This window comes from Diabrotica undecimpunctata, chromosome 8 (assembly GCF_040954645.1).
Source record: "Diabrotica undecimpunctata isolate CICGRU chromosome 8, icDiaUnde3, whole genome shotgun sequence".
NCBI classification, from domain to species: Eukaryota; Metazoa; Arthropoda; class Insecta; order Coleoptera; family Chrysomelidae; genus Diabrotica; species Diabrotica undecimpunctata.
In genome coordinates this window covers 65657424-65683135 of record NC_092810.1, presented here as the reverse complement: position 1 = coordinate 65683135, position 25712 = coordinate 65657424, and the positions used below count along the sequence as shown (strand labels likewise).

The 25712-nt window shown below is 32.8% G+C and overlaps 1 protein-coding gene across 1 annotated transcript in view; it reads left to right on the top strand.

Annotated features, from left to right (window-relative positions):
* The window catches only part of LOC140447648 (uncharacterized), a 221085-nt gene that overhangs the window by 31271 nt on the left and 164102 nt on the right, over positions 1-25712 (top strand). The window contains 1 exon segment of the mRNA XM_072540422.1: positions 4564-4752. Coding sequence (XP_072396523.1) covers positions 4566-4752 — 187 coding nt within the window. The 5' untranslated portion in view covers positions 4564-4565.

Genomic DNA, 25712 nt, shown 5'->3' with positions numbered 1-25712 from the left:
GCGCAAAACAAGGAATATGCACCCAGCCAGTTATTTTTACTGCCGCTATAATATTTGCCGCATTGTCGGTAGTTATAGCGTACACTTTGTCAGAAATACTCCATTCATCTGCAACTCGCCGTAATTCACGAGCTATATTTTCAGCAGTATGCCTCCCATCATATTTAAAACATGACAGTAAACACCCATAATTCTGCCAATCAGTTGTTATAAAATGTGCTGTAACTGCTACATATCCTTCTGTATTAATAGAAGTCCAACTGTCGGTACTTAATATATTGAGCGGTTTTGAGGAGACCTTTAACTTCGAGAACTTTTCTTTCATATTTAGCTGGCATTAAAGATTTGCTAAATGTTGATCTGTGTGGTACAACATAGACGGTTCAAGTTCATTTAAAAGTTTACGAAAACCCCGATTCTCGACAACTGAAAAAGGTTGGTTGGTTGTCCGATAATGAAATTGGTCGTGATACATATCCTTGCAACCTTGACTGTTTTTGTTTTTTAGAAATCGAATTTGTTTCAATACTTACAGGTGTTGTATGCTTCTCCTCTTTAGTGTACATCGATGGTGTTACTTTATTTTGTCCCAACCTTGAAGTTGCAATTGATATAGATGGACCTAAATTAAATATATATGTATTTATTAAATTAAATTGTACACGTAAAATAAAAATTACCTGCTTGCATTACTTCCATGTTAAAAGCATTAGTGCTTTCAGGATGACTGCTTCTTTTTTCGAGTGGTTCCTCCAGAACCATTGTTGGATGTTTATTTTTAAGATGTTTTCTTAAATTTGATACATTTCCGCCTTTATAAGAATACATACCGTTGCAAAAATTGCATTTCGCCTGATCATTAGAAGTGATAGCAAAGTGTATCGAGATAGCGCTTCTTTTTTGACTTAATAAATCCATAATTAGACAATTATTGTGCTAACTACTATAAAATAACTTTCACAACATTAACCGACAAGTATCTAAATAAAATCGCACCTCCGACGTATGACCATCAACGAACTCATCTGTCGATTGTCAAAGCGGGAGAAGTGCACTGTGCACTATGGACGTGGTACGATGTAGTAAAGTTATTTTAGTTACTTGTTATAGTTTCCGTTCCACTGACTGTTCAGTTACACACTGACTCAGGTCAGGATATACTACAGAACAATGTAACGAAACCATGAAGTAACGAGTAACTAGTCTTTTTTCAATTTAATCATCGTTACTTAGATATTCGAAAAGTAACTGTTACTTTTTAACGATTACTTACTTTTTTCGCACTACTGCCATACAGTTTTCCTGTGATATCTTCATTTTACACGTTTGCATTAATATTTTTAAAGACGTTTTCATGTTTATAAGCACCTAAGTCAATTTCGACTATATATAGCTGTTATGTGACAATGATAACTGTAAGCAACAAGTCGTGTTAGTTATATAAAACTGGTGGCGACATCTAACATTCAATAGAGATATTCAAAAAAATGATTTGAGTACATAGGATACCAGTAGAGGTCTACGTTTAAGTGGGTGTGTCATAATTTTTGTTGTCAAACGTTTGTTACGAATATTCTTTTTACTTCGTATATAAACAAAGTTTGTTTTACTGTAATTCTGTGCTATTTTTGGCTGTATACGGTAAGTAATCATATTATTTTGTTGAATAAAAATCATGTAGCTCTCGAGCTACACTCTATGTAGCTCTCTTCTATGTACCAGAGATTTAAAACTGGAACTAAGAGTTAGGTTGGCGAGGTGCTATGTTTTTTCGACCTTATTTTATGGAATGGAATCTTGGACCTTGAATACTACATCAATGAAAAAACTGGAATCATTTGAGCTGTGGGTGTACAGAAGAATTCTGAAAATATCATGGACAGAACACGTCACAAACAAAGAGGTTCTGAGAAGAATGAACAAAGAAATGGAAATTTTAAATTCAATAAAAACAAAAAAATTGGAATATCTCGGACATATTACACGTGGAGAGAAATACACCTTGCTCCAACTGATCATGCAGGGAAAGATCCAAGGAAAGAGAAGCATAGGGAGGCGTAGAATGTCATGGCTGCGCAACCTGAGAGAGTGGTACGGATGTACATCAAATGAACTTTTCAGAGCAGCCGTCTCAAAAGTTCGAATAGCTATGATGATTGCCGACCTCCGCCGCGGACTTGAAGAAGAAGCTCTCGGGCAACATTTTCAGTTGAGTAATTGAGTTTTTTTCCAGTGTAAGATTTCACTATGGAAAATTTAAATGAAATATCATCTACCTCCTTTTATGGAAGGAAGATGAAAATGTTGTGTATCGTTCCTGTCGACCCTAATCTCTCCGATTTGTCTGACATGGAGGAGTATGATGAAGAAATTTAAAACATCGATATAAATGAAATTGCCGCAGACGCAGATGAAGATGATGAACCTCACAATCATCAACTGTTAACTGAAGAAGAGGATAATCAAACGAATGAAGAAGACGAGCATGAAGAACCGCTAAGAAAACGAACAAAAGTAGTGGAGTCAGTAACTGGTCTGCAAGTGAAATAAAAACTATACCATTGGAAAATCCAACTATAGATAATAATGCAGTAGAGGTAGCCTTGCCTCTTGATTATTTTACGAGGTTTTTTTCACTAAATGTAATAAAGAATATTTTATACCACACGAATTTATGCAATACGCTTAAAACTGGGGTAAGTGTCAACACAAACTCTTTCGAAATGACAGACTTTTTCTCCATTGTGATTTTTATGGGGCTTATACAGCTGTCAGCAATAGAAGATTATTGGGCCACTCCTTCAAGAATTCCACTTGTTGCTGATGTTATGTCCCTAAAAAAATTTCAAAAACTGAGAACACTGATACATTTCAATGATAATTTAGAAGTAACTTCAAAATTCGTCCCCTTTTAGATCAAATTTTTAGAAATTGTTATAAATATCAGTTCGAAAATCAATATTCCATAGATGAGGCAATGGTTACATACCTAAGGTACTTACAGTAAGTTTTTTGTAAGGGCAGGTGTTTCAGGATATATTGCTGATTTCATTTCTTACCAAGGAGCTTCGACGTTTTTACAACTACAGGGAACTATTAATCAGATTTTTGAAGAAGAGCAGTCCTTGGGTATCGGTGCATCTTCAGTGCTTGCATTATGTAAAACATTGGAGTCCCCCAGAATTCAATGATTTTTTGTGACAATTGGTTTTCTAGTTTGAGATTATTTCGTTACTTGAAGGACCCGTATAATATCCTTAGCTTGGGCACTATTCTCTCAAATGGAATAGCAGATTGCATCTTGGATACTGAAAAGAATATTATAGTTTACAAATGGGCTGATAACAAATGTGTACTTCTGGCTGGTACCTACTGGTTATGGAATTAAGCCAGTCAACCATGTAAAAAGATATTCTAAAGTACATAAAAGAAAAGTAAATGCGCCCAAATCTAATCGCTCAATACAATAAACACATGGGTGGAGTAGATAAAGCAAACTCTTGTCTTTACAGAAGTCCAAGTCGTGGTAAAAGATGGTATTTTCCAATAGTTACCTGGCTCTTAGATGTCTGTATTATAAATACATGGATAATATATCAAAATGACAGTAAAGTCAATCATCTAAATTGTATGCCTCTCAAGGAGTTTAGAATGGAACTAGCTAGGTCTTTGTCCAACACTGGAAAGATCAAAGTAAAGCGAGGCCGTCCATCAAGTATGGAAAATACAGATAACCTAATTCACCATCCTCTTGCTGTAAGACCTGATGATCCTAACAGAACGAAAGGGTTAGGTCACTAGCCACTTTATACCGCTATAGGAAGATGTAGATATTGTAAAACTGGCTATATAACTGTGTAATGTAAAAAATGTAACATGCGGCTTTTTTTTAACTGAACAAAAATTGTTTTTTATCATTCCACCTTTGGAATTCAGTCTATATTTATAATTTGAGTCTTAGGCACTTTATATATGTAAAAGTTTTTTTTATTAAATTAATAAAATGTCTTTTAGTTAAACAGTTGTTTACATATGATTAACTAAATTTTGAGATCTTTATTAGTGAAGTTAGTACCAAATAGTGTTTCTTGACTGGCAATGTTGCTTCTAGGCAACGAATTCAAAAACGGCTTCCCCTGTCTCCTTCCGGTTTTTTTTTTTGTACCATAGGGTGTTATTAAGTGTTATTATAAGATTATGTATCCAATAAAATAATTTTACTTGTTAAAAAAAAAGAAACCGTTTAAAAAAAATTATAAATTATTAAGTTATTATGTTACTTGTACTATGTAAATGTTTATCAGTTAGTGCTGTGTGGCAACCAATTTGACAGTTGGCTTACTTTGTAGTAAAATTGTAGTCATAGACGGGTCGTTTAGGAGGGGTATTAGACATTTTTATTCATATTTGGTTTTATTTTACTCTTATTCATAACAAATCGTAAATAGATGATACTCTGATTTTGACTTTTAAATAACGGATGTCTACAATTTAAAGAAAATATTGAATACTTTTCCAAACACATTCATTGTTCTAAATATAATTGTACTGTTTTTGTTATAGGTATGTCGGGTATAACGTCGGCCAGTATAGGATCAGCGACCACCTTGGGAACAGGAAATCCTGGGGCGGTCGAGTTAATGGACGCAGCAGGAGGCCGAGCTCTAAAGTTTCAGACAGATACTCCACATTTGGTTAACATCGGAGGAGATAGATTAAGTACATCTGTCACTCTACATCCCATACCTCAAGGTAATTACATATGTTTATACTTATTTTAATTGTACTACCAATTTTAATATTTTTACCAATATTAATTTATTTATATTTGTAAGTGTACTGAAATATTAATAAGAGTAAAATAGGTGAGCTATTTACGCTTATAAACAGAGCATTAACCGACTATTTTTTTTGCATTTCTACCGCACCAAACATTTTTTATTCGATTCTATATATTTTTTTAAGTTCAAATGTATTTTTTTGTATTTTTCAAAGTGGGCCGGAAATTATTATTAACAAATAACTTCTAACAAAAAAACAATTTCCCATCGCTTTGAATAATTTTTTTTTGGGCGCATCTCGTCAAAATAAATATATTTTGGTAATTTTTCGAAAATGCTTAATTTCCGAATTATTTGCAATTTTTTTTTTGAAAAAATGACTTAATTAGTCATTTTTGGGATTGTCTTTCTAAAAAATACTAAATGAATTTTAATTATGTACAAAGCTTTATAATATATAAGCCTTCAAGTACAAGTAAACTCAAAACATAGAACCAAATATTTCGAATATGCATTTTAAGTAATCAGTCGCTGTATTTGATTATAAACGTGTAGAAACCATTTATACTTGTCAAAATATTCTTACTTATGCTTGAAGGTTTAAAGATTATAAAGCTTTTTGTAGAGTTGTAATTTATTTAGTAGCTTTTTAGAAAAAAAAAATCCCAAAAATCACTAATTGATCACTCGAAAAGGAAGCATTTTTCGAAAAATTACAAAGAAAGAAAAAGTATTTATTTCGATAAGATATGTCTAAAACATTTTACTCGAAGCAACTCGGGAAATTGTTCTTTTATATATATATATATATATATATATATATATATATATATATATATATATATATATATATATATATATATATATATATGTAGGGATTCTACAGTATTCACTGCCTTCCCTCGCTTAGCCGTTTCCATCTCTCTCTGTCGTCCCATTCTCCATCGTTTAGGCCTTTCTTACTCATGGCGTCGTCTACTTCGTTCCTCCAGGATTTTCGGGGTCGTCCTCTTTTCCTCCTTCCTGTGGGGCTCCATTCGGTTATTCTCTTTATCCATCTGCTGTCGCTATGTTCATATCACTTTAGTCTTTTTTGTTCTATATATGTTAGTATGTCTGTTTCTATTGATGTTCTTTGCTTTATTTCGTCATTACTTCTTCTATCCATTCTTGTTACTATGCAGCATCTTCGCAGACATTCCATCTCTGTTGCTACTATCTTACTGCTGTTTTTCTTGTTTATGATCCAATTTTCAGCCCCATATGTCATAATACTTCGCAGTAATGTTTTATAAATCTGTGTTTTTGTCTTTATATTTAGGTGTCTATTCCACCATACTGAGTTGTCGGATTGCTGTTCTTGTTTGTCCTAATCTTTGTGTAATTTCTTCCTCTGTTGTTGCCTTTTTCGGGATTATAAACCCCAAATATTTGAATTTATCCTTTCCTTTGATTGTTACATTGTCATCAATCTGTAGATCTTCTATGTCTTCTTCTCTTGTAGATAGGTACTCTGTTTCCGCGAGGTTAATATCTAGGTCAGCCTTGGTATATTCTTCTTGTAGTTTCTTCATCATGTAGCTGAGGTCGTCTTGGTCTTGTGCAATCACTACTTGATCGTCTGCAAAGCCTAACGTATATAGGTATTCGTTCCGTACCAGTACTCCCATGCCTTCGCATTTTCTTTTCCATGTAGTCAAGGCTTTCTCTAAGTATATTTTGAATAGGGTTTGAGATGCGGAACAACCCTGCAGGAGCCCTTTTGTTGTGGTGAAGTCTCCTATGATTCTTGTTTCCATTTTAATGGACACTTTATTTTCTTTATATATAGCTTTTGTAGCTTTTATGAGTTCCGTCTGTATTTCTAATTTGTACATTGCCTCTTTTGTTACAAGTTATTATAATAATTTCCAGTCCTCTTGGAAAAATAACAAAAAAATACATTTGAACTTGAAAAAATATATAGAATTAATTTAAAAAGGTTTAGTGCGGTAGAAATGCAAAAAAAGTAATCGGTATATTCTGTTTTTAAGCGTTTTGTAGGGGTAAACCGCTCGCCTAAAACATGTGTGGGATAACGTACTCGTATGGATTATTTTCAATTAATTCTAATCTAATTTAAATAAAAGCTCACGGAATTTTTCCACGCTTCAATCTTCTCAATTTATGGCCGTCGTCAAGTACAGGCATGGCTTCTTTATTCAGACGATTTAATAGTTATTTTCATGTTTTCAGAAAAATTGATTTACTTCACTGATCTATCTAATTGCCAGCATTGAGTATTGCTGGCGTCACGGTATGCATTGGTAAAATGACAAAAAATGTATGTACTATCGATTATATTATTATTTTGAGATAGGTTCACAATCAATAGTAATTCTAATATTATGTCATATTTAATAGAATCCTTTACGTAACATGACTGACCGTTTAAATGGCAATACTTTAAAAGTAAAGTAGTAAAATAATTAAAACAAAAATTGTTAGAAAATTTTGTGTTTTGGTATTAGTCACTGTAACTTTCAGTTGTAGATTTTGTATTTCAAAGGGGCCGTTTACAGTTTATTAACACAGTTGGCGACTCTCTCTCACCCATTCTCTCTCTCTCTCTCTGTCTCTCTCTCTCTCTCTCTCTCTCTCTCTCTCTCTCTCTCTCTCTCCCTTTCTCTCTCTCTCTCTGTCTCTCTCTCTCTCTCTCTGTCTCTCTCTCTCTCTCTCTGTCTCTCTCTCTCTCTCTGTCTCTCTCTCTCTCTGTCTCTCTCTCTCTCTGTCTCTCTCTCTCTCTGTCTTTGTCTCTCTTTAGTCCTGGCTCCCCGGAGGGAGTGTTTTCTGGAGTGGTCAACGTAATGTCGTGTATTGCCCGTGTCCAAAGATCTCTGTCTCTGGTCATTTCTTTTAATTCATATGCATAGGTCTTTTGCACACTCCTGTAATTTAGTCGATCCATCTTGTTGGGGATCTTACTCGTGACCTCCGGCCTTCTGCCTGTCCTTGGATAATAAGTATTTCCATATATGGTTTGTGTCTGCTCTCATAACATGTCCAAAGTATTTTAATTGTTGGAGACGTTTGCTGACTTTTAGCTCATTTAAAATTAAATTATTTATCCTGTGGTCGGTCCATGGCAGACGTACCATTCTCTTCCAACAGAACATTTCAGTGGCTTCTATATTTCTTTTCTCCGCTTGTTTTAGGGTGTAAGATTCACATCAGTAGTATTGGGAATATTAGGCAATTGGTTAACCTCATTTTAGAATTCGTGAAATTTTAGAGTCCTTCCACATATTAGCCATCTTTCATACGGCGACTTTTACTAGATTTCATCTACGTTTTATTTTTTCCTGTAGTGACCCCGTGTTTATGATCAATGATCCCAGATATAAATATGAGCTCACAAAATCAAACCGGTGGTTATGTGTAGATGATTGCTTACCAAATGTTTGACTTTCATTTTCAACCAGTCGTTTAATATCAATTCTCCATTTGCAAGAAGGGCTGAGTCATCTGCAAAACATAGGTTGTTTATTTTTTCGCCATTTATTGAGATGACCTTTTTCCATCCTTCAACCACTCTTCTCATAATATGCTCCCCATATATATTAAATAATTGTGACATTATACACCTTGTTCTGGATGAAATTCGTTTGCAAGTATGTCAAACACTTTAACTGTTCCAGTAGCGCGTTCGTATAGTTTAGTTGTAAGCGAAATTAAGTGTTGTGGTACGCCTACATCTTTTAGTATCTGCCATAAGTGTTGCCATTTAACCCTACCACCAACAAATGTGTAGTCTTCTTCTTAGAGTGCCGTCTCCCTGCGGAGGTTGGCAATCATAATGGCTATTTTTATTTTTGAACTTACTGCTCTAAACAAATCAATCGATCTGCATTGATACCAAATGTGTAGTGGGATATTGAATTCCCTAGATTTTTCTATTATTTGTCTTATGTTCAGAAGGTGTTCTCGAGTACTTCTGCCTTTGGTAAATCCAGTTTGCTCTTGGAGCATTTCTCTTTGTAGGAAAGTGTTCGGCCTCTCATTGATTATATGTGCCATTCTTTTGCTGCCATGTGACATATCGGAGATGGTTCTATAATTGTCGCATTTAAGGCAGCTGCCTTTTTTATGTATTGTCGTTATTGTAAATTTTGTCATCGTCAGGCCATTGCTTGGAATGCCATATTTTGTTACAGAGCAAGTGAAAAAATTTTAATCCGGTTTCTTGTGTGGGTTTGAGCATTTCTGCTGTTATCTATTTGCGAACAGTTCCCCTGAAATACCAGACACTATGTTCGGCTCTTTCCTCTAAATTTTCACAAAACCTGCATACCGACCTTTTTGTTTTTCTTTGGCCAGGAATATTTTCCTTCTTTTGTCCACGTTACAGCCTTTTGGGATACCGCACATTGGTGCTGATATGACAAAATGAGTAGTAGCTCCTTCTTTAAAAACACTATTAGCAATCCCATTACCAGCAATATCAAATTGTATTGGTAGTAATTATATTGGGCATATGGTATAGTTGATTCACTCACACTGAGACCAAAATTAAGATTTTTGCTTTAGTCTATGCCTTCTATAAATTGCAAGTCAAAACAGGCGATGAAAAATGATATAAAAAAGACATGGGGTGTTTAAAAGTTGCATTCCACAATATATCTCCTCATCTAAGCAAGAATCCTTGGTGAACTGATTTCTTGTACTCATAAAGAGTCCATATTGAAGCCATTTTATTATTGCTTCTTTTGACAGAAAAGATTTGATTTCACTTTTAGAGCTTCTGTACCAGTCGCTCTGATGAATCCTGGTAGGATGAAATACGTATAAGCAAATATAAAGAGGCACTATACGTGAAATCAAATCGTTATTTTTTTTTCTTTTATTTCGATTTACTCTTGAGTACAAGAAACCAGTTCACCAACGATTTTTGCTTAGATGAGGAGATATGTTGTGGAATGCAACTTTTAGATACCCTATGTCTCTCTTACATCATTTTTCATCGTGGGTTTTGCCTTGCAATTTATAGAAGGCACAGGTTATAGAAAAAATCTTAACTTTAGTTTCGTCAACCAAGAAATCTTAATATTTCGACTTTGGTGTTTTAATCTACATCAATTAAAACAAAATTTAAATGTTTATTTTTTATTTTTTTTTTCTACATACTCTACATAATTATATCCGTTATGCTGACGATACAGTCATTGTGAGACAGACCTGCAGAGACGTTACTATTTTAAACACAATTTGTGATACTGGGGAACAGGTTGGTTTAACAATAAACATAAAGAAAACAAAAACCATGGTTATCAGTAAGGGGGGCAAAGTCATTAAAAGGATCCAGATAAAAAATAAAGATATTGAGCAAGTGGACAAAATGAAATACTTAGGAGTCTGGATTACGTAAGATCTGAATCCGAAATCAGAAATTCGCTCAAGAATAGAACAATCAAGAGCAGCCTTTTTGAAAATGAGGAAATTTCTGAGTAACCAAAGACTCAATCTGCAAATCCGATATCGGATGTTATATCCACTCTATTCTTCTTTATGGTATCGAAGCCTGGACTGTTAATGTTGACTAATGAGAAAACTGGAAGCTTTTGAGATGTGGCTTTTTAGGAGAATTTTGAAGATACCATGGACCGATCATATTACGAACGAAATCGTGTTGCACAGAATGGGACGAGACAGAGAACTTTTGACCACCATTAAAAGGCGAAAGACAGCATATTTGGGGCACATACTTAGAAATGATAAGTACGAGTTGTTGCAGCTGATTATGAAGGGTAAAATCGAAGGAAAAAGGGGTCCTGGAAGACGACAAATATCCTGACTGAAAAACATTCGCAACTGGACCGGGTTAAACACACAGACGCTCTTAAGAAAAGAAGAAGATGCTTTGGTTACTCCTATGGTAACCAGTATAGCTAGTCTTGTGTACGGAACAAAGTTATCATTTTTCAGGAAGCTGAACTTGTTTTAACAACTTTGAAGATTATTAGTTTATATAGTGCATAAAGTTTTAGTTTTCTCAATGCATTGTTGACACTCCTTCTCGGTTACATTGAATATCATTTTTTCTTGCCGATTTGTTTCCTTTATCTTGAGGCTTAAAATTTTTCTGAAGATATTTTCTTATGGCATGTTAATGCAATTACTATTTTTAATAGGAATAAGCCACAATATAGGTTTAAAATACATGAAAATCGTCCTCAAAATACAAAACCTAAATTGCATCTATGAAATTAACCTTTCTCAGATCATGAATAAACTGGCTGTATGTAGAATTTTTTCTTACCTGCTTGAATATGCTGGAAGTAACTTCAAGCTTTGTGGTATTAAGTTATTATTACTACATCATCGTAAAAATTTGATTGAATTTTGATAATGTGTCAGTTTTTCGTAAATAATTTCCAATCTATGGGCTAGGCCCATACCGGTTTCTTAATATTGTTCTGAAGCTATTTTCTGGTGACATCTTGATGCAATGACTACTTTTAACGGCAATAAGCAACAATTTAAGTTTAAAATAAGTTTATTTTTTGACGTTTCGATTTCCATTTCAGATTTCCGTTCTCAAAATAAACTTATTTTAATCTTAAATTTGTGGCTTATTCCCATTAAAAGTAGTTATCATATTTAGGCTTATTTAAAACAAACATTGTTAAGTTTTCGTTTTAACATAAGATTTAATTACTATTTACTGTATCATCGGAATTGCTACAACCTTGAAATGTTATTGATTAAATGAATTATAATTATACGATAATGGATACGGGCTCTATCGTTGATAATCGAGGCAACAACGAAAAGCAATACATACAAACTACAAACTTCCATTTGACCATGTGAAAAACAAATTAATAACATAGTATGCTAATTATAAAATATTAATCCTAAAGTTCCTGGTATTGAGTTTATAACCGGAAAAACTCGTAAATCAAAATTAAATTTTATCTTGCAGACAAATTTCTCTAGTCTAGTGCCTGTATTATCAAATGAGTTCAAGGGGCTTCTTAGTTAAGAAAGGTTTGAAACAATAATGCTATATCGCACCCACTTTATTTTTATATTTATAGAGAAGTCCTTACGATATTGAAGAGAAATTTTATACCAATTGGAACTTTATAACAATTGAACCTTGCAAGTAGCGGAACATAAGATGTTAAAAATTTTATTTGCAATAGTTATCTGGAAATTGAAAGGCCCAAAAAAACATTTGAAGAATGAGGACTTATCCATATGAATAAAACCACATTATAAACTTTTACTGTTCAACCATTACAATATTTTTTAAAATTAATTAAATAAAATGAAACAAATATAATTTTTCCTGCGATGCATTAATCTGATTATGGTTTTAATACATTTTTGTTGCTTTTATACTTTTTGATTTGGATTATCATATAATATTTATGTCTTTATTAAGAGAAGTTTTACTACATTTAAGTGCCGTTTTTTCTATCTCCTATCCGTTTATCTGTGTCGCAAAAAAAATCAAAGGACTGATACCATCTGAGTTCGTGTAGAAATATCTTTTGCATAGTCTGCCACTAATGCAAAAAATTAAGACTGTTTTATTTCACTTAAAATTTGCTCACTATATTATATCTGAAACATACAATCTAAGGGTTCATTTTGTATAGTTTTTTAAGTATCTTTAAATCCTTTAGCTTTTTTTAAGTGTGGAATTCATAGTTTTAGTGTAATCAAAAAATTCTAAAAACAAACCCTTATTAATCAACTCGTCAGATTCATTATGACCACGTATTGCAAGACCTCGTTTCCACAACTTCAAGATACCTATCGATAATTTTTGACAGGACGTAACGGTTTTTGAATACCTTTTCGTTGGTCATTTGAATGTTTTTGGGCATCTGCACTACTTACACTAGAAGCGATATTAGTTGTGCCTAATAGCTAGAAGCTTACAATATTGTTCATTATGTTTGACCGACTCTTCGTGTTTTTTGACCATTTCGTCCAGATATTTCAAATCATGTACACCGTCTTTTATCCAGTTATCATCAGAGTATATACCCCCTAGTAAGGTAAGTGCCGGAAAAAAAGTGGGGAGAGAGTTTCTAGAGCCAAATAAGTTCGGAATCGGGAACTAAAATATTTAGCGGCAAATTCAAAATGTAGGTTCTGAATTTAAGGCGCAAATTCAAAATGTTCCGAATTTTATATGTAAAAAAAGAAATATAGTCATAAAATAATAAATAGGAAGAAGAGGGTGCAGAACATCCCATCCTCGACGATCTAAGAAATGTGCCCCTGCAAGCCCAAATCGGACGAAATCACCAAGTCCACACCGGCATGCAAAAATTTATTCGACGATGGCATCGAATCACCGCCAGAGGCCCGAGGAACGAAGTCGAACAAAGCCTGTTAGAAGAATTCACGGTAGAAAATAACATAGAATATAACATAGAATAACATAGAAGAGAAGTAAAAAGTGCTATTAAATGTAGATTAAAAACAAAAAAAGCTCCAGGCTATGACCTTATAACAGGAACTATCTTACCAGATAAAGTAATAGTATTGTTGTATGATAATACAACTTTTCAATGCCTCACTAAGGCTCAAAATTGTACCAATTCAATGGAAAATTTCTGATATAATAATGATTCATAAACCTAATTACTATTTAAATGGGAATAAGCCACAATTAAAGGTTAAAATACGTTTATTGACGTTTCAATTTCCACTTCGGAAATCGTTCTCAAAATACAAACATTAGTAAATTAAACAAATTTTGTTTTTTGAAATCAACTTTAACTTGAGAATATCCGTCAGAAAAGATCATAACATGTAATTCGTCTTTAAAAAGACAAATACATGCCATGATGACAGTAAAATTCTCCTGTTAGTGATTCCATAGTAAATTATGAGGGAAAAACCAGGAAAAAAACCTCATAATACTATCCCGACATGGTAAGTATTTGATCGTGCATTTAGTTTACCTTCAATAAACACCAAATTCCGATTTTATATGTTTGTTATTTAAAAAACATAAATGATGTATTCTCTATATGTTACTGACTTACCAATACTGGTATTTTCCTTTTAATAACTTCCTCTTTCAATATGGGTAACCAGATCCTACTACATTCTGCCGAGGAATTCGCGACACAATTGGTCTCATTTAGCATAATTAGAGCCGCTTCTTTGATTTTTCTCTTTTTACGTATTTTAACCTTTAATTGTGGCTTATTCCCATTTAAATAGTAATTAATTTAAAATGCCCCAAGAAAATAGCTTCAGAACATTATTCATAAACCTGTTAAACCGCCTCACCAACATACTTCTATTAGTGCCTTACTGGTATTTGCTAAACTATTTGAGAAGCTAATAGCGACAAGAATTATAAAAATACTAACTGGTAATAATATTTTCCCGGATTATCAGTTTGGTGAGAGAAGTATTCAATAATGGAACAAGTACATAATGAAGTACATTATATATGTACTACTTGTTCTTATGTATACATGTCTTCATTAAAAATATCTGGTTCGTTTTCTTTCTTGGAACTTGGCCAAAAAGAATTAGAAACCGAAGCTTGATATTTTTTTCCAGATTTAGTTTTGTCTTTTTTGGCTAGATATGTAGCAGTTCTCACATGTTGATCTATGTGAATTTTCGCATGCAAGTTGTTATAGATTTTTTAATATAAATAACTACAGTAAGAACCGATTTCTTTATAATCTTAAACTAAAGGCATCAATAGAAGGAATTCCATTCAAATAACTGCACGATTATTGTATGGCAGTCACTGATATGCGAGTAATAGTTAAAATATTTATGTTGTAATAAAATATACATAAATAGGTATTGGTATTAAAAGTTAATTTATGCACTCATTAAAATATTTTAAATTTTACAATTTTGCCACAAACTGAACAATAAACTTTGTCCATATCCATAGATAGCTCTTCGTAAGGTTTAATCCAAGTAGCGACACTAGTTATTTTCGGCATTTAAAAAAGTAGTTAACAAATTAAACAAGCTTGACTGACGATGCTTAAGTTTTTACTTTCACTTTTGAGAATAAAATGATTTTTAAAATGACAATTATATTCATACTCATACCGCATGCAATAAACTTTTGAAACACCCTTTTATTCCGGGGTTATAATCGGTTACTTGCTACAACAATACCAAGAATATTAGGTAGTATTTATAGGTACTATCGGTAATATTGAAAAATGAAATATTGAAATAAAATAAACATTGGAATTTGCAGTTACTTAGTCATGCTATTACCTATATATATTTAGGGATTCTACAGTATTCACTGCCTTCCCTCGCTCAACCGTTTCCATCTCTCTCTGTTGTTCCATTCTCCATCGTTTAGTCCTCTCTTACTCATGGCGTCGTCTACTTCGTTCCTCCAGGATTTTCGGGGTCGTCCTCTTTTCCTCCTTCCTATGGGGCTCCATTCGGTTATTCTTTTTATCCATCTGCTGTCGCTAGCTCTTCTTACATGTCCATACCACTTTAGTCTTTTTTGTTCTATATATGTTAGTATGTCTGTTTCTATTGATGTTCTTTGCTTTATTTCGTCATTACTTCTCCTATCCATTCTTGTTACTCTGCAGCATCTTCGCAGGCATTCCATCTCTGTTGCTATTATCTTACTGCTGTTTTTCTTGTTTATGATCCAATTTTCGGCCCCATATGTCATAATACTTAGCACTAATGTTTTATAAATCTGCGTTTTTGTCTTCATATTTAGGTGTCTATCCCACCATAGAGTTAAGTTGTCGGATTGCTGTTCTTGTTTGTCCTAATCTTTGTGTAATTTCTTCCTCTGTTGTTGCCTTTTTCGTGATTATAAACCCCAGGTATTTTAATTTATCCTTTCCTTTGATTGTTACGTTGTCATCAATCTGTAGATCTTCTATGTCTTCTTCACTTGTAGATAGGTACTCTGTTTTCGCGAGGTTAATATCTAGGCCAGCCTTGGTATATTCTTCTTGTAGTTTCTTCATCATGTAGCTGAGGTCGTCTTGGTCTTGTGCAATCACTACTTGATCGTCTGCAAAACTTAACGTATATAGGTATTCGTTCCGTACCGGTACTCCCATGCCTTCGCATTTTCTTTTCCATGTAGTCAAGGCTTTGTCTAAGTATATTTTGAATAGGGTTAGAGATGTGGAACAACCCTGCAGGAGCCCTTTTGTTGTGGTGAAGTCTCCTATGATTCTTGTTCCCATTTTAATGGACACTTTATTTTCTTTATACAGAGCTTTTGTAGCTTCTATGAGTTCCGTCTGTATTTCTAATTTGTACATTGCCTCCCATAGTTCTGACCTTGGTACAGGTTCTGCTATTACCTACGGTTAGATAAATATTATTTAAAATCTGCAATTCGAAATAAATTGACGTTTATGCATTTTATGCAATTTTTGTATAAGTATGCCAAATCCCCAGATATTTGCATAAAATATGCAAAATATGCAATATATTTATACATTTTGAATATTTACCTAAGTCTATAGATTAACAATAGTTTTTGGTACGCTGATAGAACCTTCTGTAATGATCATAACGGGAATTAATCACAATGGTAAAATTAGAAGTTCTGAAAAGTTTAGGAAGGAGTTAAGTAGTATGATATATTACTTACTTTGAAAGATATCAAGATATCTTATTTCTAGATGGAGTTTTAATCTTTAATCGAAATATATTTAAACGCACGGATATTTAAAATTATATTCGCATATATTTTAAAAAGCCAGATTTCCTTTGTACACGTATGTGTGACTCATAACCATAACAAAAAGCTGGGCGTATAAAAACTCCCTCTTACTAAGTATGGATAAAAATCGTGTATGTTCGCTTATTATGATGGGTTCCACGTCATGACACATCCTGTATGTATTAAGGGCATTCGAGTTAAAGCTTCATATCAGATGTTATTTCATAATAAAAAATACGTTCCATATGACTTGTGTGAATGCTCGAGTTCCTGGTTATTTCTTAATAAAAGTGATGATATATTACTACATACATAAAATGTACAAACAAGAAAGATAAGGAAATTAGTTCAGTGAGGTTAACGTCATTAAAAGTATAAAATTATAAAATTTGTTCTCGTATTTAAAACAATTCATGTAATTTTATAACTATGCAGGCCAGCAATTCTAAATAATATTGTATAACTAAAGTGTTGATAATCCATAATCGGACGTATTGAGATATTTAGAAAAAATAATCCGCTTAAAATTGTTATCATAGTACTAAATACTATTTTTTTTATAGGTGATCTAATAGTAACCTCCTTTAAAATAAAAACATATTTTTCGTCAACTTCAAAGTTGACCCTGTGTCGTAGGATGTTTTTACTCTGTGGGGCACCCCTTCTCAGGGGTAAATTTTTTATTAAAAGTAATATCAAGAATGAATATATTACCAATTTTAAGCAACTTTTTTCCTATACATTTTTTCTGGAAGTTGATACTTCGACTTATTCACAAGTGAGAATGTCAATTTTTTAACAAAAAATACACATTTCAAACGGTTTTTTGCGAATTATTCAAAAAGTATGTATTTTATAAAAAAATCATTTTGAATAAAAATTTAGCTTATAAAAAAAAACAAAAAGAATGGTGGTTTATGGTGTATGTATACTCAATGTAAGCGGAGAAATAGCTTATTGGAAGTTGGGTCTTTTTCGTCAAACGCCAAAATTGAAAGTTTCACCGTGAAATATGAAGAAACTAATGTATTTTTCGTGGAAAATTTAGAACCTTTTTTGTAGTTCCTGAAAAATATTTTCAAGTTTTTATTGTTTATAAAAGTCTCTAAAGTTTTTCAAAAATTTTTAAAATGACTTTTGTAAAAATTCTTTTTTGTCGTGCGAAAAGCTTTATATTGCAACTCTTTCAATTATAAATCGAATTAGGCTTCGTAAAATCCGATCGGTCAATTTCTTTTCGAGAAACGTTTAATTGTTTATAAAAATTCTTAAATTTCTATAAATTTTACAGTCCAAAACTTTTTTTTTGGTCGATTATATTTACCGCCAACAGAAAATGCTGCGGATGAGCACTGTTTAAGAGTTTATTATCAAATACAAGTTTGGCTCTCAAATAATCTTATTCCGTTGAATTTTGGTTGGCAAAAGGGTGAAAGTGGATTCCGATCACATCTAACGAAAAAATGATTATTTCTGAGGTGTCAGAGAGTATATCATCAAAGAATATAGATGCTTCTATATTCTTTAATATCATGTAAATGTACATTAGAATCTGAGTGCAACAAACAGTGTGGTTGGTTTTTAACATAGTGTAAATCTAAAATGTACGCGAATATGCGAAAATTTTAACTGAGAGAGTTTTGATAATTCTCCAAAATTGTTAGTCGTGATGAAAATGACGATGAGAGTTTTGATGTAATATTAAACATAACAACAGTCAAATTATAAATAATATAAATAAAAAACGAAAAATTAATGATTATTATTAATATCATTTATAAATTAATAACTATCGTTAATATTAATTATAATTTTAATAATAAATTAATAAAAAAACTGTTTAGCGTGTATTTTACATTTATTATTTTACACCTTAACCTTTAATTATTGAACATTCTATTCTCTAATTCAAAAATATTTAATATTGCAACCTCAAATTTTCCGCCAACTCAAAAAAAAAAGAACAGAATTGGTCCATATTTAACGAAAATGTGATAATTTATTCCGAGCGCCACGGATTTGAAGTGTGCCGGGCTGACAGAGAACCAACCAAAACCGAGCTGATTCGGCTACTCGAAAAAACAGTCAATTTTACTTATATTTTTTGAATAGCATTTTTTTTTTAAATAAAAATTATATTATCCTCATAAAATTTAGTCTTTTATATATTGAATAGCACCAATTTTAATTCTTAATTTTTTATAATCACAGCAGCTGTTATTTTTTAAACAAATTAAGCTAACTCCACTTCTATTGGTTGTAGAAAACTTTTTTTTTTCAAACAAACAAGAGAATTTGTTTAAACTTAGATCTCTATCTTTAAAAAAAGTTCTGGCCCTGTAAAATTTATATAAATTTAAGAATTTTTGTAAACAATTACTTAAACGTATGAATCTCGAAAAGGAATGGACCTATCGGATCTTAGTAAGTCTCATTCAATTTTTAATTAAAAGAGCTACAATGCAATGCTTTCTGTATAAAAAAGAATTTTTACAAAATGTATTTGAGAAATTCAAAATGGCGAAAAATTCATATTTTTGGACTTTCAATCGTTAATTTTGCATAAACTATTGGGTCAAATTTAATGTAGCACAGCTCAAATTAAAGCTTTTTTTGTACTTTTTCCAGTATTCTGCTCATGTTACACAAAACACCATATAAAATACCTCACAAAAATAATCCAAAAACATCGTTTTTTGCAGCATTATAACCAACAGTTTTGAGTTGCTAACACCTGGAGGTTACTCCAAGCATTGTCCTTCATAAAGCTGTGCTGGTTTCAAAAATTCTCTAATTAATGCTCAAAAAATCGTTCATTTTTGTCTCTATATCTTAGGCTACATTGGTTTCTTCATTTTCACATTGAAACTTTCAATTTTAGCGTTTGACGAAGAAGAACCAATTTCATTTTTGATAAATTATATATTTTCGTATTTCACAAAAAACCGTTTGAAAAAGTTTTTTTTTTGTTAAGAAATTTACAATTTTGATTGCGAATAAGTCGAAAAATATTAACTTTCAGAAAAAAATCGTAAAAGTGGCTTAAAATTGGTTAATATATTCATTACCGATGTTATTTTTAATAAAAAAAAATTTACTCCCGAGAAGGGATGGCTTCCCTCCCCAGGGTAAAAGCACCCTAATACAAGTTAAGAATAAGTAGAACCTATAGCCAAATTTTAGTGCAAATCGGTGCAGGCTCAGAAAGTTATACGCTAAAATGGTCATTGACTGGAGTAATTACCTTTTTTCGAATTTACGCGGACTCAAAATTGTTTTTAGACCCATGGTTCCTTCTGCAATTTTGCTCAGAATTACCCATAGATTATTTTTTTTATCCCCGAGTTCTGACATTTTTTTATATCCGAACAATTTGACCTCCCTTCATATATTTATATATTTACATACATATATCCACATCGGTTTATAGCGTTCTTCGTCGCTTTCCGTAACCGCCACTCATCTCTGTCGCTCCACATAATATCCGTTAACTGTCAGCTTTCCATTGTTGTGTCTATGTCTCATCTTCAACTTTTCCTAGGTCTCCCCATCTTTCTTCTTCCTCTTGGTTACCATTACAAAATCTGTTTTGGTACTCTTATCTCGTTCTTCTTCACTTTGCGCCGTCCGCATAGCAGATTATTCTAAGTTTTTTTTCTCCCATTTGGAATTCTTTTTTAGTTCTTACTTTTTTATTTTTCATTAAATATATTTTTATCATTTATGATTATATTTAAAGACGATCTTTCGTGCAATAAGTGGATAACGTCCTTTAATTTGACCCTGTTCTATGCCTTCCTGAGGTCCACGAAACATAAATATGCCGGTTTGTTGTATTCTAATGATTTCTCTTACACTTGCCTCGTTATAAATATAGCGTCGGTGTATGATGTTCCCGAAAAAAAAACCTTGTTGTTCTTATGCTAGTGTTATAATTTCATTTAGGTAGTTTATTTGTTATCACTTTGGTTATTAATTTTAGTCCTGTGTTTAATAATTAATAATTTGTCCCCTTTTTGAGGAGAGGTATTAGGATGCTTGATCTCCATTCTGGTGGTGTTCTGTTTGTTCTATTATTTTTTGGATTATAGTGGAGAGAGTACAATCACACAAATATTTGGGCTTTGGTATGAATGAAAAGTGGGACTTACCTCAGGAAATCAAAAGTAGAATCGAACAAGCCAGATCATCATTTAAGAAGATGCAAAAGGTATTAACCAATAGAGCGCTAAGAATGCGGTTATTTTATGTCTTCAGCATTCTGGTGTATGATACCTCTCATTATTTTTTGTAGTTCGATCATGTCGTCTTGCGTTTCTTGTGACGTTTCGCTTTTGGGTTATTTTGCACCGTCTTAGAGAATTCATTTTGTTTGTTTGCTATTTCGCATATATGAAGTTGGATTGTATGGATTGCTCAAGTTTAGCATTAGTAAAGGTTGTTTGCTTTTGATACAGTGTTGAGTATTTTTTTTGCTGAAGTTCCTTATATACTGAGCAATCCTTGTAATTGGTAAGGTGGTTGCCTTCTCAGAGTATGCATTGTACATTGGGTACTGTTCTTTTAGTGGATACTCTTCTGTCTCTTCTATCTATGCACTGTAGGTATAGTGACTTGTTATCGCAGTATTCTTTTGGTATGTCCGTATCTTTGAGACCGTGTGTATTCTGGTATATATCTTTTCTGTCGCGTCGATTCTTATTTGAATTTGCAAAATTGCAAAATTTACATTGCGACACATTGTATAACTAAAATGGCACTTAAGGAATAAGTTGGTTTAAAGAATTTAAAAGGAAGGAAGTTAATATAAATTTATTGTCCAAAAGCTTTATTAGGGTTATAACGCCAACAAAAGAATTGCATTTGAAACTTCCTCGTATTATTGAGTGCTGTGCAGGGAATTGCGAAATACTTCTATTTCTTATTATTATTACGTCATGTATTATCTAAGAGAATGCATTATGTGTTAAATGAATTCTTAACACGAATTAAAGAGTCATAAAAACAGAAACATTGTGTGACCTTCCACTAGTGCCGATGTTAGTTTAACTGAGGTTCGTTGAACTGAAATGTTCCGTTCATATCCACCACACATAATAATGCAGTTTCAGCTGAAATACTTTTATGGGATGTGCATACATATATAATATTTTAATGCACAATACAGTCATCATTGATAGTGAAAAATTTAGGTTAGGAGCGTTATGTAACGGATAATTAGAAGGAAGTTGTGTCGAATAAGTACATAGTTGATAACTATTATAATCATTTTACAGCTTTAACTATATTTAGCGAGGCGACGTTTGTATCCTTTAAGCTAAGCTTCCATAGTTGTATGAATTTATCACTTTAGCATTTCTAAATTGTTTGTCCTATTTTTATAATAAAAGCTATACACGTCCATGGGGGATGAGCCTTCCTTTGTTTTTTATTTTTAGGTTGGGAAGTTTGAATCCATGTTGGTGTAAAATGTATTGGATACAATGTGTTAATCTTATTACATATTACTTAGTACAGTGTACCAAGGTTTTTAACCCCGAAATCCATCAACATTTATTGATTTTCTTGAAATTTTAACAGTAATTGGGAATACCTTAACAAGCAAAATCTACCTTATGCCGAAGTGTGCTATTACCTTGGGAGTGGATCCACCTCAACTGGGGGTTGAAACCTTTTTATTGAAAATAATCAAGAATCAATAGAACGTAAACTCCTGGACAAAATTAACGCACCACTTTAATTAATGTAAATATTTACAATATGGACAAAAATAAAGCTAAGTTACATTGAAATAATAATAATAAACACCTACAAATAAGTCCTGACATAACATGACTTTATCATGGCCTTAATTTGCCTTATTGTTTCTTTAAAAATTTGTTTTTGCCGGAAATGCGTAAATAAAATAGCTTTGCATTGCAAAGCTATTTTATTGCAAAAAGAAAATTGCAAAAAAGAAAAAAATCAGTAAAGCAACACAATAAAATGCATCTGGGTCAACACTAATAAAGTGTAGGCCCTCCTCTACTTCTTATGAGTGCATTTATGCGTCGAGGCATTCGTCAATAACGGTCTCAATGAGTTGGTTGTGATTGGCAATAGGGGGTCACGACTTTAAATCTTTTTTTTAGATAGTCCTATAGATTCTTTATAGGATTAATGTCCGGACTGTTAGGTGAAGGACGAAGAAGAATATCCTGGCTTGCTAACCTGAGAGCATTAGGTACATGTTCGACAATAATGTTGTCTAAGTAATAATGGGCATTCATAGACCTCGTACGGGGACCAACTCCGTACGAGCTTCAAAACAAATTCCCCCCCAAAACATTTTAGAGCCACCACCAAAAGGTACTTTAGGAGAGATATTGCAGCTGGCAAACCTTTCCCCTAGTCTTCGCCAGACACGCTTACGACCATCTGGAGCTTTTAGGCTTACTCTAGTTTCATGGAGCAAATAACTCGTTTCCAATCATCGATGGTCCAATTTTGATGCAACCTTGCAACATTCAATCTCTGAACCATGTGTTCTTTGGTAAGCAAGGCTTTTTTGCCGGTTTCCTGTTGCTCAATTCTGCTTCATGTAAACGTCTTCTAACTGTTCGAGACGAATTTTAGCAAATTGCTGGTGACTCTCCTATCTCTGAGAGCACGTTGTCTCAAAAAACGATCATCAATTTGATTAGTGCAACGTTTTCGCCCTTGCCCTGGTCTTCGATAGTACGACCCTGTTTCATTATAGTGCCTCACCTTGCGACTGATGCTGGAATGATGTCTTCTGCGATGCTCGCACTGCCTCCTCCATTGACAAATTTCTTTGGCGGTTCATTTTTTTATTTGATTTTTACGGAAATGAACTTCCAAACATGCATGTGATGAAAAATATCACACTAAAAAGCTTGTTTCTCACAAGCACTTTGCTTTAATCGGCACTTTTTATGAAAAATTTAACTCAGTTTTAGCCTACAACGAAGTTTAATACAAATTATTGTTTAAACAAGACTATTATTAGTTTACATAACAACTGTCACTGTCAATTAAGGTCCATAGGCAACTTGTCATACAGTAAATTATCAATAAATAAAGAGTATTGAGAAAAATATGAGTGATGCGTTAATTTTGTCCAGGAGTTTATATTCTAAGCAAAAAATATTCCATCGAGTTCTTTCGAAAAATTAATACTTTTAGACTTATTCGTGATTGCAAAAGTTTAAATTTTTCTTTTTTTTTGTAACAATACCGACCATACCTATAACCACTCCATGAAAATTTCGAGCCAATGTGTAACAATAAAACTAACAACTTTCTTTGGGAGCCAATTGATAAGGCTTTATCTAGCTCAGTCTCTCAGATGTGAGAACGTCGTATGTTAATGCAAATCTGAAAAATTTGTTTTACTGGGACAAATATATCAAGATATTATTTATTAAAATTTATTATACATAAATGAATTTAAATTTTAACATTAATTAAAAAAAGAAAGCAAATCCTGCCTATGGTACGACCCTGTTTCATTATATCGCCTCACCTTGCGACTGATGCTGGAATGATGTCTTCCTAACAAACCTGAAACGTATCGCATTGAATATCCTTTCATTTAGGAGAGTCGATGCTCGCACTGCCTCCTCCATTGACAAATTTCTTTTACACAACAAACTAAAATGATACTTATGGCTTATAGGTATTAGCTTTATTTAGTTGAACAGGATTCCTTGTTGGTGACTTCAAATGCTGGTTGGATGCAGTGGCAATGCTTCAGGTTCGGATGAAAAGCAATTCAGAGATCATTAAACTTTTTAATGAAAATTTCAAGAAATAATTAACTATCGTATGCAATAAGATTTAATAGTCAAAGAGTACCAAGAGAATAATACCTCCCTCTAAAGAAGGAAGAAATCTAGATAAGAAATGCGTCAATAGTATTGAGATTAATGATTAGTCTAAGAAAACTCAAATAAGAATATAATTCAATAATTGTTCCAGTTCGTCATTAATTTACTAAATTTGTTTAGGAAAAACCGAAATATAGTAATAAAGCAAACGCTTTTTACGAAAGAATTTTTTAGTACACATTTATATCAACTTCTTTGCAAACGATGTATACAATGTAATTTGTTTGTAATTTCTCTGAAAAACCATTGACAAAGCAGTCACAACACCTAACGGCCACCTGGTTTTGTGTTTATTTGCAGAATGTTCCAATTTTAAGTCACCGGAAGCACGCCTTTCACCCTTTTCCGTTAGTTGTATAACAAACTCATTGCACGCCATATACTTTGCCGTGAGCACGTCAGAAGGTATTAATATTCTACACTGAAAAATGTTTTGAAAATTTTATTTTACAAAATAAAATTATTCTGAACAACTCATTTGAGGCATAAGTAAATATTATAGTCGATCGGTTTCACGGATGCAAGTAGTCTCTGTATTTCAGAATGTTGACCTGATCAAAAGTTATTTTATTTCTTTGGTGGCAAAAATTCAAATTCGTTTAGAGGAAATGATTTTCGCCATTATAATGTGTTTTTTTTGTGAAAAATAAGCTTTTCTCGTCAAGATGTCTCGTGTTTTGAGCAAAGAGAATATCAGAAGATAGATGGTTGTATTACATGGGATTGACCTCCCTTTTTCTCTGAGTTAATTTGAGGGTAGGGCGTCGTTTCTAATATAAAATTATATTCAGGTTCCATGGCTTTTCTTCTAGTTTTTAATTTATCTGTATAAAACCACCTGGAAAAGAAGAGATACTGAGTGAAAAAAAAAATTATTAAAGAAAGGAAAACCAAGAGAGGGCAGCGACCAAGGCGACTCATATGAACTCAGGAGCTTGAAAACAGAGATCTCTAAAGCAATTCGTGAAGATCAGAGGAAGTATAATGCTGAGAAAATACAAAAGGTGATTATGCAAAATGGAAATATGAAGATACTCGGAATAAAGTTTTGTGGGTGCAAAAAGGAAATTAATTAACTGAAAGACAAGGAATGTAAAATATAACAACAAACACAAAGGTTAACAAGAGACAAAAAAAGTTTCTATGAAGAACTGTAATAAAAGAAAGCTGTTTAAGAAAGCTTTAAAGCTCTTCATAGAGAATTGCCAGTGGTATTGAAAGCATTAAAACAAAGGTTAAAAAGGGAACAAATATTGATGGTGTTCTTCTTCTTCATCTTTTTATGTAGACATGGTTCTGTCTGTTTTTCAATGTGCCTCCAGTAAGTTGTCGTTACATCGT